This window comes from Lissotriton helveticus, chromosome 6, assembly GCF_964261635.1.
Source record: "Lissotriton helveticus chromosome 6, aLisHel1.1, whole genome shotgun sequence".
NCBI lineage: Eukaryota > Metazoa > Chordata > Amphibia > Caudata > Salamandridae > Lissotriton > Lissotriton helveticus.
Window position 1 is genome coordinate 1,832,442,122 of NC_136067.1, and position 15,608 is coordinate 1,832,457,729.

The 15,608-nt window shown below is 49.5% G+C and overlaps 1 protein-coding gene across 5 annotated transcripts in view; it reads left to right on the forward strand.

Annotated features, from left to right (window-relative positions):
* The window catches only part of TRAF5 (TNF receptor associated factor 5), a 199,353-nt gene that overhangs the window by 135,944 nt on the left and 47,801 nt on the right, over nucleotides 1–15,608 (forward strand). For all 5 annotated transcript variants that reach the window (XM_078649729.1, XM_078649732.1, XM_078649733.1 and 2 more), the window contains one exon: nucleotides 529–606. In XM_078649729.1, coding sequence (XP_078505855.1) covers nucleotides 529–606 — 78 coding nt within the window. The remainder of the gene's footprint in view (nucleotides 1–528; nucleotides 607–15,608) is intronic.

Below are 15,608 nucleotides of genomic sequence, written 5' to 3' on the forward strand. Positions count from 1 at the left end.
CATCCTTTTGCAACGTTGCTGAGCTCTGACTTCCTGGAACTCTCCTGCCCCATATACCCCGCCTATAGCGCCATCCAGCGCTATTACAAGATTCGGCCCAACCCTCATCAACGTGAGATCCCGGGCTACATTCCTAGCTTTTCTGCCTAGTTGCTTCTTTCGGATGGTAGAGGGGGGATGGGGGACAAAGAGGAGGGGGGGGCGAGGGGGTGGTTGGGATCCTGTTTCTGTCTTCATCGTTTTTGCCTTATTGTTCAGCACGTCTCTATGGCTTTCAGTAGAAGGCACTGTATTGATTGTTGCACTTGCATTGATCAATACAAAACGATTTAAACCTAAAAAGAGCATTATGGTATTGGTATATGTTCCAAAAAGAAAGTAAATGTAGGCATCATAGGGTTACAGAGGGTGGGTATGAGTTCATCATACATGTGTAACCTATACGTTATTCCTGCGATATTGTGACTGCAGCGTGTCGTGAAGCGTAGACTACGTTTGCTATTACTTACTGTCTACCTTCTCTTTTAGACTCATGTGGAGAATTATTGTGTAAGCTATCCAGTGTCTTGTCCAAACAAATGCACAAAGGTTCTGCCAAGAGCTGAGGTAAATGAAACTGTCAAAATCTAAAAATGTATATTCAGAACACATAATCAGGAATTATTATATTGTAAAGTCTACACTATAAGATATTGCAGGCCTATTTAGTTTTTGATTAACTTCTTAAACTCCTGAGAGAGGTGCAATATATTTTATTTTCTAAAATGTTCTGTATACAAATATCACTGTTGTGCCTCTAACCCTCTGGCTCTCTTGATATTACGTTTGTTCTTTGTCCACCCAGACTGAAACATTTTAGACATTCCTGTTTCTTTTTTAAAATGAACTCTGTACCAAAATCTTATTTGTCTCACCTTCGTATATTCTCGCTTGCGAGAGATAATGTGTATGAATTAAGGTCCTTCTACTGCTGGTGCTGTTATTGAGGTACTATTTTTTTGTTTTAGTTTCTGCTTTTCCTCCTTCCACATCCCTTGGCCGTTTTACTTCTTCCTTCCTTGACCCATCCATGTAGCTACTTTGCACATCTATGTTACTTCTTATCCTGCCCCCCGCCCTAGATTCCTATTTCTTCTTCCACTCCTACCCATCACCATCTGTGTTGCTTCTTATCCCATCCGTGTTGCTTCTTATCCCATCCATGCTGCTTCTTATTTCCTCCCATCCATGTTGCCTCTTAAGTCTGTGTTTCTTCTTATATCGCCCACCCTCCCCATTCCTGATTTTTCTCCCCCCCCCTGCGGTGCACCCCATCGATGTTTCTTCTCAAGTCCCTGTTTTTTTCAGTCCTTGTTTCTTCTTCCCTTTCCTCCTGCCTCATCCTTGTTTCTTCTTCCTCTCCTATCCGTCCTCTCCCTGTTTCTTCTTCCCCTCCTACCCCATCCCTATTTCTTCTTCACATCCCTGTTCCTTATTCAAATGCCTGTTTCTTCTTTGACCCCCTTCCACCCACCATGTCCCTGTTTCTTCTTCAAACACTGTCCTGTGTCTTCTTAGTCCTGTTTCATCTTCTCTTCCCTCCCTCCCACCCGTCCTGCCTTTGTTTCTTATATACCTCCCACCCACCCAGTCCCTGTTTCATATAAGTCGCTTTTCCCTATACCCCTTCCATCCCTCATCCCCGTAGTTCCTGTTTATTTTTTCCTTCTCAATAGACTGTAAGAAAAAAAAGCTCTGTGATGCCGTCAGCGCTGGCCTGTTCTCCACATCCACACCACCCGTTCTCCTTTTGCTCCACGTGTTGCTCACCTCCACCTACCCTCCATTCCTTCTCCCCACCAACATCCCTTTATTCACATGCCACCCGCCTTCCCTTTATTCACGCCACACACCCTCCTTTCTCCACCCTCACTCGCCCTCCCTTTCTCCACCTATTCCCCTCCCACCCATCCTTTCTCTACAAGTTCTCGACTCCCACGGCCCTCCTACTTTCTAACCCCATTGCTTTTTGAGTCTGTCTAGTGATAGTTTTAGCTGTTTGAAGTCTATTGTAATTGCTATAATATTAATATAGAACATTATCATGCATATACAGTAAGGGGCTGTGGGTAATGCACCTTTAGCCTTTGAAGGATCTGGGTTCCACATTCTAGATTTACTCTAGAACCCCTGGCCGATGTCTCTTTTTGTCTGCATAAAAGTGTGGAGGGGAGGAAAATCGTTAGCCAATCAAACACTGCTGTTCCAATGGACTAGGACTCTGAATGATAACGACCCCAGAACTAAAGTTTAGTTTGTTTATTACAAAGCCAAGAACAATTGGACAAACAAGCAGCTTAAGACGAGGGTATCGAAATACATTGGAACTAATACAAAGCCAAACCTATGAGTGAAATTGAGTTGGTGCAACATACACAGAATAACCAGCTCCAGAATCAGGATACAGAATATGATGGCCCCCCACATCCAAATTACCCTTCATTCGGGGTTCGTGGGTGAAAAGAATTTGTCTATCCCTAAACTACTGCTAAGGTGACATCCCGCTTAGCATTTCACAGCAAGTTCCTTAAAAGTGTCAGCTCGTGAACACTCCCTAAGAAGCCCATTAAGGTTGAATGAGTTAGGTAGCATAAAGCTACAGATCTCGTTCTAAGATGCCCTCTTCTCTCAAGGCAATGCAGAAGTCCCCGGACTCTGTCCCTAGCTCTAATACAAGAACTTAAGGTATTGCCCCAGAATTCACAGCGGTGTCACCCCATCCAAGCAAGGCACCTTCTTGTAGGTAACTTTCCATGAGGCAGCGATGCTCCCAGACCTGGGCTCTATGACCTTGATTCCCAAGCTCTCTCCAATGAGAAATTACACAGTCCCTCATTATCAGCATTGCCGTCCAATGTATCTTCTCCTCCCTACGCCTAACTCCTAAAACAAAGACATTATTCTAACTAACAAGGATGAATTTCTCCACCTGCAACATAAACGTGAGAAAGATCAAATTCCACATACACATGAGATTCACTAGCAGTTCCAATATCGGAGCTTCCAGGGAGAAATACAATTCAGGCCTACAGAAATTGGCCAACATAAGAAATGGCACGTGATTTCATAGAGCACACGTATAAGTGAACATTATTTCTGAGCACATTTAAATCAATGAAATACGTATGCACATTAATCATGAAAATGTTAGTTAGATACATGTACAGTTCTAGACATTAAGGTTTTCCTCTAGACACATGTAATTGCAACGTTGATTTATCCACGTTATACAAAAATACACCTATCACTTCCCTTTGCTTGTTATTACAATACACGCTCTAATGGCACAAACCTTTAGCCATTGATCAGTTAAAGAGGCCATTAACATGGTACAACAATCAACAGAACAGCATAAAAGAAAGGGGTAATGGGTGAGGCCCCTTCAGCAATGGACTATGTTGGCAGTTGCAGCCACATTTTAGATCAGTCCAGAGGTCAGTCATTTACGCTTTGGAGGGTTATGCACTGTGAAAAACAACATTTTGAGTTTGTCTCCAGCCACCACTACTGTGCCCGGCACACTAGCCCTCGAGAAATTCAGAAGTTGTCGTGTGAGGAGCAGAAATGGGGCTAGAGACTTCAGTGCAGCCACAGAAACAGTGCAACATCTGCAGCTCCAGAAACAGCACTCAGCACCAAGCAACATCTGAAGTTTTGTTCACTCCAAAACCACCCTGGCTATACTGTTATCACTGCAAGAAACACCTCTCCTTGTTGGCTTGCCCCACGGGGCAGTAGACCACAAGCACAATCATAGCTCTGTGAGACAAAGGAGAAGCAAGGTAAAGACTTTTGATTGCCCAAATTTCCACTTATCTCCAAATTACTGACCAATGCTGCTGTTGTGGCGATCATCGCTCTGGTGGAACTGGAAGGAACCTCTACTGCACCGGATGAGACCTGCTGCACTGCTGCAGAGCACATTCTGCTTCCTTTGCCACAGCACCTGGAACAGGAAGAGACCTTCCCCCAGAACCGGGTTTGAGACTCACTCCTGTTCTATGAACGAAATACATTGCTGTCGTGTTTTGCAGGCACAACAGCTGATGGTGTTGTAAGGTAGCGATCAGACTAACTAAATGCTTAAATTGAGCCGGTGATTGCCAGTGGTAGCCACCGGCACTCATTTTAGGGGACCAGCATTATTTTGCACCATCAGACGAGCAAGAGAGGTAGAAACATGGAGGAAGAGAAAGATTAAAAGAACGTCACAAAGGCAGAAAGAAGTACATGCAAGAGTGAAATAAAGGGGCAGGGAGTGTCTGGTAGTGGATTAAAGAGACAGGAGGTGAATTCAAGGCAGCTTAACCTTGGTATTTGGCTCAGCAACATTATTATTATTATTGTTATACTGCTCTCTACTTGTGAAGTGTTCTGATATCTGCAAGGGTCATGTTGGCCCTATAGAAAACTATCAAAATAAAATCAATAAATAGCATCAGCCACAGGCTTCTTAGCAAAGCATTGGGCAATGGCTTTGATTCTTTTACAACTTCAGCACTGTCAAGCAAGCATTAAGAGTCACAATTGGCACATCATCTGCATAGACCAGTCTTTTAATTTCAGCTCTTGGGAAACCACCGGGGGAATAACTGATATATTGATCAATACCCTCAGAAACAGTTCCATATATAGAGAAGAGATAGAGGACATCCTTGCTGCATGCTATTGGTGATGTTAGATGTGGCTGAGTAGTGGCCATTTATGGTAGCAACCACTTTTAGGGTGTGGTACATGGCTTGTATCCTCCTGAAAACCACTGATGGAATCTCAAATCAATACATGCCCACCCAAAGGAATTGCCACTCAGTCGATCAATGCAGCTGCAACATTAGTGTGTTCCATAACGTCTGTACCTGGGATAATGCATATTGCCATAGGGTCAATAATTATGTTATGATTTTATTAATTACAATTGTATAGTCTGAGTATAAATGTGAGATTGGTCATTATGCATTGAGATGTACAGGCAATGTATCTTTTAAGAGAAAACCATAATTCAAGTAGAACACCAAAATAGTAGAATAGATGCTTCTAACATAATTTCATTAACTCAAAAAAAGGGGAAGCAACCTCGTTCTTAATCAACGTATATAATTCACTTGGGATGGCTTCGGTGCCTCCAGCCTTGCCTAACAGAACTGTGCAAATAACTTGTAGGAGTTTCTCCAATGTAATTAGAGCAGTTGAACCTGAGTCAAAGCTTGAAGAGGAGGAGGTGGGGCCAGCATCCGTCCAAGATGGCCACTACTTGGCCCCCAAATTTATAAGGGACACTGTCAATCCACACTCAGGGTGACCGCTGAACGCATAGCCTGACATGAGGAACCCCAAAGCTCTTGATGATGGCTGTATCATACAGCAATAGTTACCTGCTGCGAATGGACAATTCGGGGCCTGTCCATGTTGTGGAAACCATGAGCTGGATGTCCCATTGAGGTGGCCTGGCCTGCTGCAGCATGGCTTGCGACATCAGTGATGTTAGGTGCAGAGATCCTCGTGGATGTAAGTGAAATTAAGGCGTTGCCTCCGTTGATTTGAAGTAGCAGGATCGGACGTGATCATGGTAGGACGGCACATAACCCCAAAACAACTGTTGCTCCTCTTAGTGTGTTACTTATCCCTGCCTTTGTATGGTGGTTAAATACCAAGAAAGCCTTTCTCTACTTCTGGTTCCTTGCCTCCAGCTCATTGTACCCTGATGGAAAGATGCACTCATGTGGCTGAACTATAGATGACACTTTTACCTTGGTTGACCTTCCAACACCACTTCCAGTTCCTTCAAGCATATAAATAGTGTACTTTTACAGACGACCATCAGAAACCATTGGGAAAACAGATACTAAAGAAGGCAAACTTTCATTTGAACAAAAGCAACAGAAATTCGAGATCCCCTACGACTATGCCTACTTCAGAGGTCATTACCCCATCATACACCAGACAAAAAAGCTATTTTAGTTGACATGAAATCCAGCTTAAAAGCAATAGACTCTAAAATTGACCGTCTCACTGCACCTCAATGAGGCCGAGAACAGGATCTCAGCAGTGGAAGACGAAGCCTCACTTGGTAAGGCTAGCATTGAAAGTATAGAACAGGAGATGACTAAATTAAAGGCCGAGAATGAAGATCTCAAATCAAAATAATTCAGGGACAACATTCGCATTGCAGGTTCACCCGAAATAACCAATATGGGAAATTCGGAACCATTTATTGAAGCACTCTTGGTAGAGCTATTGGGTAGGAAAAATTGAATGGACATCCTGGTATTTGAGAGAGCCCACATATCGCCGGGGCCTATGTCACCACCAGGCTCCCCTTCGCCCAGTCAATGACAGAATGTTGAACTATCTAGATTGGGACACTGCATCAAGACTGGAAAGAGAGAAGAGCCCTATAACCTATAACGACTCGAAGATGTACTGCTACTCGGATGTTACACTTGCGAGAAAAAAGGCCAGATGGGCTTTTAATTAAGTGAAAAAAAATCATGAGCGCAAGAGATGTTAAATGTGCAATGCATTGCTCTGCACACAGTACAACAGCAAGATGCACATATATTCCAACTCTAACAAAGAATTGAAATTCGCTAAGAGAGCAAAACACACCGATTTGGGATAGAAGCTGAAAGGCCTCAATGATGATCTGACAAAGAAAGTCGATCGCATCCTGAGAGCCAGGAATGAGACATTGACTCTAGTTGCACTGAATCTGGACCCATTGATGCCCTACTGTAGTAAAGAAAAGCAGTCTGATTACCTGGTGTAATTGCTTCTATGCTGAAACTAACACTTTATAATGAATTTGCAGATCACTTTGCTCACTGCTGGTGCATGTATGGCCACCTTCCATGAACTCCCTTGAAGTAGTAGTGGGACATGACATGAATGGAGTGGAGAAACCACCGCAATGGAGCGCACACCGCTAGCCCCTCCTCCGGATCGCCCCTCGGGATTCTGGTACTTGTAGTTCAGTAGTGGATCACCCAGGTGGGTGCAAGTCGGTACTTGTTGGACTGATGAATCTCTAGACCCGATACATGTCCCGGGTTTTTGGGTATCGCCCGAGACATGGCTCGGGTTTCGGGATAACTTCCCTCATCAGTAGAGAAAATGGTTTAGGGGTGGAGGAGAAGGCCGCCAAACAACAGTCAATGGCCTCGATGCCCGAACCGGCACGCAGGGCAGCATCCAGGAGCCCGTCGGCTCAAAGCTCAAGGGAGCCAATTAGTAAAAACCACCGCAATGGAGCGCACACCGCTAGCCCCTCCTCCGGATCGCCCCTCGGGATTCTGGTACTTGTAGTTCAGTAGTGGATCACCCAGGTGGGTGCAAGTCGGTACTTGTTGGACTGATGAATCTCTAGACCCGATACATGTCCCGGGTTTTTGGGTATCGCCCGAGACATGGCTCGGGTTTCGGGATAACTTCCCTCATCAGTAGAGAAAATGGTTTAGGGGTGGAGGAGAAGGCCGCCAAACAACAGTCAATGGCCTCGATGCCCGAACCGGCACGCAGGGCAGCATCCAGGAGCCCGTCGGCTCAAAGCTCAAGGGAGCCAATTAGTAAAAACCACCGCAATGGAGCGCACACCGCTAGCCACTCCTCCGGATCGCCCCTCGGGATTCTGGTACTTGTAGTTCAGTAGTGGATCACCCAGGTGGGTGCAAGTCGGTACTTGTTGGACTGATGAATCTCTAGACCCGATACATGTCCCGGGTTTTTGGGTATCGCCCGAGACATGGCTCGGGTTTCGGGATAACTTCCCTCATCAGTAGAGAAAATGGTTTAGGGGTGGAGGAGAAGGCCGCCAAACAACAGTCAATGGCCTCGATGCCCGAACCGGCACGCAGGGCAGCATCCAGGAGCCCGTCGGCTCAAAGCTCAAGGGAGCCAATTAGTAAAAACCACCGCAATGGAGCGCACACCGCTAGCCCCTCCTCCGGATCGCCCCTCGGGATTCTGGTACTTGTAGTTCAGTAGTGGATCACCCAGGTGGGTGCAAGTCGGTACTTGTTGGACTGATGAATCTCTAGACCCGATACATGTCCCGGGTTTTTGGGTATCGCCCGAGACATGGCTCGGGTTTCGGGATAACTTCCCTCATCAGTAGAGAAAATGGTTTAGGGGTGGAGGAGAAGGCCGCCAAACAACAGTCAATGGCCTCGATGCCCGAACCGGCACGCAGGGCAGCATCCAGGAGCCCGTCGGCTCAAAGCTCAAGGGAGCCAATTAGTAAAAACCACCGCAATGGAGCGCACACCGCTAGCCCCTCCTCTGGATCGCCCCTCGGGATTCTGGTACTTGTAGTTCCTGTAGTGGATCACCCAGGTGGGTGCAAGTCGGTACTTGTTGGACTGATGAATCTCTAGACCCGATACATGTCCCGGGTTTTTGGGTATCGCCCGAGACATGGCTCGGGTTTCGGGATAACTTCCCTCATCAGTAGAGAAAATGGTTTAGGGGTGGAGGAGAAGGCCGCCAAACAACAGTCAATGGCCTCGATGCCCGAACCGGCACGCAGGGCAGCATCCAGGAGCCCGTCGGCTCAAAGCTCAAGGGAGCCAATTAGTAAAAACCACCGCAATGGAGCGCACACCGCTAGCCCCTCCTCCGGATCGCCCCTCGGGATTCTGGTACTTGTAGTTCAGTAGTGGATCACCCAGGTGGGTGCAAGTCGGTACTTGTTGGACTGATGAATCTCTAGACCCGATACATGTCCCGGGTTTTTGGGTATCGCCCGAGACATGGCTCGGGTTTCGGGATAACTTCCCTCATCAGTAGAGAAAATGGTTTAGGGGTGGAGGAGAAGGCCGCCAAACAACAGTCAATGGCCTCGATGCCCGAACCGGCACGCAGGGCAGCATCCAGGAGCCCGTCGGCTCAAAGCTCAAGGGAGCCAATTAGTAAAAACCACCGCAATGGAGCGCACACCGCTAGCCCCTCCTCCGGATCGCCCCTCGGGATTCTGGTACTTGTAGTTCAGTAGTGGATCACCCAGGTGGGTGCAAGTCGGTACTTGTTGGACTGATGAATCTCTAGACCCGATACATGTCCCGGGTTTTTGGGTATCGCCCGAGACATGGCTCGGGTTTCGGGATAACTTCCCTCATCAGTAGAGAAAATGGTTTAGGGGTGGAGGAGAAGGCCGCCAAACAACAGTCAATGGCCTCGATGCCCGAATCGGCACGCAGGGCAGCATCCAGGAGCCCGTCGGCTCAAAGCTCAAGGGAGCCAATTAGTGAAAACCACCGCAATGGAGCGCACACCGCTAGCCCCTCCTCCGGATCGCCCCTCGGGATTCTGGTACTTGTAGTTCAGTAGTGGATCACCCAGGTGGGTGCAAGTCGGTACTTGTTGGACTGATGAATCTCTAGACCCGATACATGTCCCGGGTTTTTGGGTATCGCCCGAGACATGGCTCGGGTTTCGGGATAACTTCCCTCATCAGTAGAGAAAATGGTTTAGGGGTGGAGGAGAAGGCCGCCAAACAACAGTCAATGGCCTCGATGCCCGAACCGGCACGCAGGGCAGCATCCAGGAGCCCGTCGGCTCAAAGCTCAAGGGAGCCAATTAGTAAAAACCACCGCAATGGAGCGCACACCGCTAGCCCCTCCTCCGGATCGCCCCTCGGGATTCTGGTACTTGTAGTTCAGTAGTGGATCACCCAGGTGGGTGCAAGTCGGTACTTGTTGGACTGATGAATCTCTAGACCCGATACATGTCCCGGGTTTTTGGGTATCGCCCGAGACATGGCTCGGGTTTCGGGATAACTTCCCTCATCAGTAGAGAAAATGGTTTAGGGGTGGAGGAGAAGGCCGCCAAACAACAGTCAATGGCCTCGATGCCCGAACCGGCACGCAGGGCAGCATCCAGGAGCCCGTCGGCTCAAAGCTCAAGGGAGCCAATTAGTAAAAACCACCGCAATGGAGCGCACACCGCTAGCCCCTCCTCCGGATCGCCCCTCGGGATTCTGGTACTTGTAGTTCAGTAGTGGATCACCCAGGTGGGTGCAAGTCGGTACTTGTTGGACTGATGAATCTCTAGACCCGATACATGTCCCGGGTTTTTGGGTATCGCCCGAGACATGGCTCGGGTTTCGGGATAACTTCCCTCATCAGTAGAGAAAATGGTTTAGGGGTGGAGGAGAAGGCCGCCAAACAACAGTCAATGGCCTCGATGCCCGAACCGGCACGCAGGGCAGCATCCAGGAGCCCGTCCGCTCAAAGCTCAAGGGAGCCAATTAGTAAAAACCACCGCAATGGAGCGCACACCGCTAGCCCCTCCTCCGGATCGCCCCTCGGGATTCTGGTACTTGTAGTTCAGTAGTGGATCACCCAGGTGGGTGCAAGTCGGTACTTGTTGGACTGATGAATCTCTAGACCCGATACATGTCCCGGGTTTTTGGGTATCGCCCGAGACATGGCTCGGGTTTCGGGATAACTTCCCTCATCAGTAGAGAAAATGGTTTAGGGGTGGAGGAGAAGGCCGCCAAACAACAGTCAATGGCCTCGATGCCCGAACCGGCACGCAGGGCAGCATCCAGGAGCCCGTCGGCTCAAAGCTCAAGGGAGCCAATTAGTAAAAACCACCGCAATGGAGCGCACACCACTAGCCCCTCCTCCGGATCGCCCCTCGGGATTCTGGTACTTGTAGTTCAGTAGTGGATCACCCAGGTGGGTGCAAGTCGGTACTTGTTGGACTGATGAATCTCTAGACCCGATACATGTCCCGGGTTTTTGGGTATCGCCCGAGACATGGCTCGGGTTTCGGGATAACTTCCCTCACAGTAGAGAAAATGGTTTAGGGGTGGAGGAGAAGGCCGCCAAACAACAGTCAATGGCCTCGATGCCCGAACCGGCACGCAGGGCAGCATCCAGGAGCCCGTCGGCTCAAAGCTCAAGGGAGCCAATTAGTAAAAACCACCGCAATGGAGCGCACACCGCTAGCCCCTCCTCCGGATCGCCCCTCGGGATTCTGGTACTTGTAGTTCAGTAGTGGATCACCCAGGTGGGTGCAAGTCGGTACTTGTTGGACTGATGAATCTCTAGACCCGATACATGTCCCGGGTTTTTGGGTATCGCCCGAGACATGGCTCGGGTTTCGGGATCCCTTCCCTCATCAGTAGAGAAAATGGTTTAGGGGTGGAGGAGAAGGCCGCCAAACAACAGTCAATGGCCTCGATGCCCGAACCGGCACGCAGGGCAGCATCCAGGAGCCCGTCGGCTCAAAGCTCAAGGGAGCCAATTAGTAAAAACCACCGCAATGGAGCGCACACCGCTAGCCCCTCCTCCGGATCGCCCCTCGGGATTCTGGTACTTGTAGTTCAGTAGTGGATCACCCAGGTGGGTGCAAGTCGGTACTTGTTGGACTGATGAATCTCTAGACCCGATACATGTCCCGGGTTTTTGGGTATCGCCCGAGACATGGCTCGGGTTTCGGGATAACTTCCCTCATCAGTAGAGAAAATGGTTTAGGGGTGGAGGAGAAGGCCGCCAAACAACAGTCAATGGCCTCGATGCCCGAACCGGCATGCAGGGCAGCATCCAGGAGCCCGTCGGCTCAAAGCTCAAGGGAGCCAATTAGTAAAAACCACCGCAATGGAGCGCACACCGCTAGCCCCTCCTCCGGATCGCCCCTCGGGATTCTGGTACTTGTAGTTCAGTAGTGGATCACCCAGGTGGGTGCAAGTCGGTACTTGTTGGACTGATGAATCTCTAGACCCGATACATGTCCCGGGTTTTTGGGTATCGCCCGAGACATGGCTCGGGTTTCGGGATAACTTCCCTCATCAGTAGAGAAAATGGTTTAGGGGTGGAGGAGAAGGCCGCCAAACAAAAGTCAATGGCCTCGATGCCCGAACCGGCACGCAGGGCAGCATCCAGGAGCCCGTCGGCTCAAAGCTCAAGGGAGCCAATTAGTAAAAACCACCGCAATGGAGCGCACACCGCTAGCCCCTCCTCCGGATCGCCCCTCGGGATTCTGGTACTTGTAGTTCAGTAGTGGATCACCCAGGTGGGTGCAAGTCGGTACTTGTTGGACTGATGAATCTCTAGACCCGATACATGTCCCGGGTTTTTGGGTATCGCCCGAGACATGGCTCGGGTTTCGGGATAACTTCCCTCATCAGTAGAGAAAATGGTTTAGGGGTGGAGGAGAAGGCCGCCAAACAACAGTCAATGGCCTCGATGCCCGAACCGGCACGCAGGGCAGCATCCAGGAGCCCGTCGGCTCAAAGCTCAAGGGAGCCAATTAGTAAAAACCACCGCAATGGAGCGCACACCGCTAGCCCCTCCTCCGGATCACCCCTCGGGATTCTGGTACTTGTAGTTCAGTAGTGGATCACCCAGGTGGGTGCAAGTCGGTACTTGTTGGACTGATGAATCTCATTGACGGTTGTTTGGCGGCCTTCTCCTCCACCCCTAACCATTTCTCTACTGATGAGGGAAGTTATCCCGAAACCCGAGCCATGTCTTGGGCGATACCCAAAAACCCGGGACATGTATCGGGTCTAGAGATTCATCAGTCTAACAAGTACCGACTTGCACCCACCTGGGTGATCCACTATTGAACTACAAGTGCCAGAGTCCCGAGGGGCGATCCGGAGGAGGGGCTAGCGGTGTGCGCTCCATTGCGGTGGTTTCTACTAATTGGCTCCCTTGAGCTTTGAGCCGACGGGCTCCTGGATGCTGCCCTGCGTGCCGGTTCGGGCATCAAGGCCATTGACGGTTGTTTGGCGGCCTTCTCCTCCACCCCTAACCATTTCTCTACTGATGAGGGAAGTTATCCCGAAACCCGAGCCATGTCTCGGGCGATACCCAAAAACCCGGGACATGTATCGGGTCTAGAGATTCATCAGTCTAACAAGTACCGACTTGCACCCACCTGGGTGATCCACTATTGAACTACAAGTGCCAGAGTCCCGAGGGGCGATCCGGAGGAGGGGCTAGCGGTGTGCGCTCCATTGCGGTGGTTTCTACTAATTGGCTCCCTTGAGCTTTGAGCCGACGGGCTCCTGGATGCTGCCCTGCGTGCCGGTTCGGGCATCAAGGCCATTGACGGTTGTTTGGCGGCCTTCTCCTCCACCCCTAACCATTTCTCTACTGATGAGGGAAGTTATCCCGAAACCCGAGCCATGTCTAGGGCGATACCCAAAAACCCGGGACATGTATCGGGTCTAGAGATTCATCAGTCTAACAAGTACCGACTTGCACCCACCTGGGTGATCCACTATTGAACTACAAGTGCCAGAGTCCCGAGGGGCGATCCGGAGGAGGGGCTAGCGGTGTGCGCTCCATTGCGGTGGTTTCTACTAATTGGCTCCCTTGAGCTTTGAGCCGACGGGCTCCTGGATGCTGCCCTGCGTGCCGGTTCGGGCATCAAGGCCATTGACGGTTGTTTGGCGGCCTTCTCCTCCACCCCTAACCATTTCTCTACTGATGAGGGAAGTTATCCCGAAACCCGAGCCATGTCTCGGGCGATACCCAAAAACCTGGGACATGTATCGGGTCTAGAGATTCATCAGTCTAACAAGTACCGACTTGCACCCACCTGGGTGATCCACTATTGAACTACAAGTGCCAGAGTCCCGAGGGGCGATCCGGAGGAGGGGCTAGCGGTGTGCGCTCCATTGCGGTGGTTTCTACTAATTGGCTCCCTTGAGCTTTGAGCCGACGGGCTCCTGGATGCTGCCCTGCGTGCCGGTTCGGGCATCAAGGCCATTGACGGTTGTTTGGCGGCCTTCTCCTCCACCCCTAACCATTTCTCTACTGATGAGGGAAGTTATCCCGAAACCCGAGCCATGTCTCGGGCGATACCCAAAAACCCGGGACATGTATCGGGTCTAGAGATTCATCAGTCTAACAAGTACCGACTTGCACCCACCTGGGTGATCCACTATTGAACTACAAGTGCCAGAGTCCCGAGGGGCGATCCGGAGGAGAGGCTAGCGGTGTGCGCTCCATTGCGGTGGTTTCTACTAATTGGCTCCCTTGAGCTTTGAGCCGACGGGCTCCTGGATGCTGCCCTGCGTGCCAGTTCGGGCATCAAGGCCATTGACGGTTGTTTGGCGGCCTTCTCCTCCACCCCTAACCATTTCTCTACTGATGAGGGAAGTTATCCCGAAACCCGAGCCATGTCTCGGGCGATACCCAAAAACCCGGGACATGTATCGGGTCTAGAGATTCATCAGTCTAACAAGTACCGACTTGCACCCACCTGGGTGATCCACTATTGAACTACAAGTGCCAGAGTCCCGAGGGGCGATCCGGAGGAGGGGCTAGCGGTGTGCGCTCCATTGCGGTGGTTTCTACTAATTGGCTCCCTTGAGCTTTGAGCCGACGGGCTCCTGGATGCTGCCCTGCGTGCCGGTTCGGGCATCAAGGCCATTGACGGTTGTTTGGCGGCCTTCTCCTCCACCCCTAACCATTTCTCTACTGATGAGGGAAGTTATCCCGAAACCCGAGCCATGTCTCGGGCGATACCCAAAAACCCGGGACATGTATCGGGTCTAGAGATTCATCAGTCTAACAAGTACCGACTTGCACCCACCTGGGTGATCCACTATTGAACTACAAGTGCCAGAGTCCCGAGGGGCGATCCGGAGGAGGGGCTAGCGGTGTGCGCTCCATTGCGGTGGTTTCTATGAATGGAGTGGAGGGTGGTTGGCACAGCTCCCTTCCCAACAATTTGCTTGAAGTTTCACTATGAAGGTTTGTTTGAGCAAGAGAGTAGATTTTCTGCAAGTTCGTAGTGATCAGTGTACGAGGCGAGAGGAGGAAATAGGAATTGTTCAATGTTTAAGTAGAGGCTGTATTATTACTAAATTAGTGCTGCTGTCACATATATGTCTCACACCCATTTTGAAGCAGCGCCAAATTTCAACGTACTCCTAATGGTCCGATAGCTAATTGCCCAAATGGAGTATAGATAGGATTAAAGTTATGACTTTACAGGATGGGTAACCCCAAGAAGAAGCCATGCATTCTTATGTACTTAGTAACAGACACAAAGTAGAGATTGCGATTTTACAGCAGACTTATTTAGGAGTACCTGCATCATGCTCATTCACCAGCTCATGGGGACTAAAACTTTTTCTATGCTTCATACAGCACATATGCCAGGTATGTTGCAATATTAATTAGGAAATCCTTGAGACCCACAGTGCAGATATATATACTTGCATTGCATATTGAATGACTTACTTGTCACTTTCAATAATGTTAATGCCTCTAATGTTGATGACCCTAACTTTATCGAGGGAACACAAAGCAAAAAATATGATATGGAGAGGGGAATTTACCCTATTCTATACAATCAAGACCACTCCCAGCAGGCACTTTTGTAGTAGCACAAAGTATCAAAAAATATAAGAGAGGGGTCCAATAAGACCAAATGGAAAGGACGCCAAGTTCAAAGACTGAAAACAAAGGATCCCTTTGGTTTCTCTTTAATATGCACGCTATACACAAACCACACTACCAATCAATCCACACTCAAATAGCACCAATAGGAACTCAAGAATACAATGTCAAGAATTCTGCAGAATTTTGTGGCAGACGCAAATAGATGGC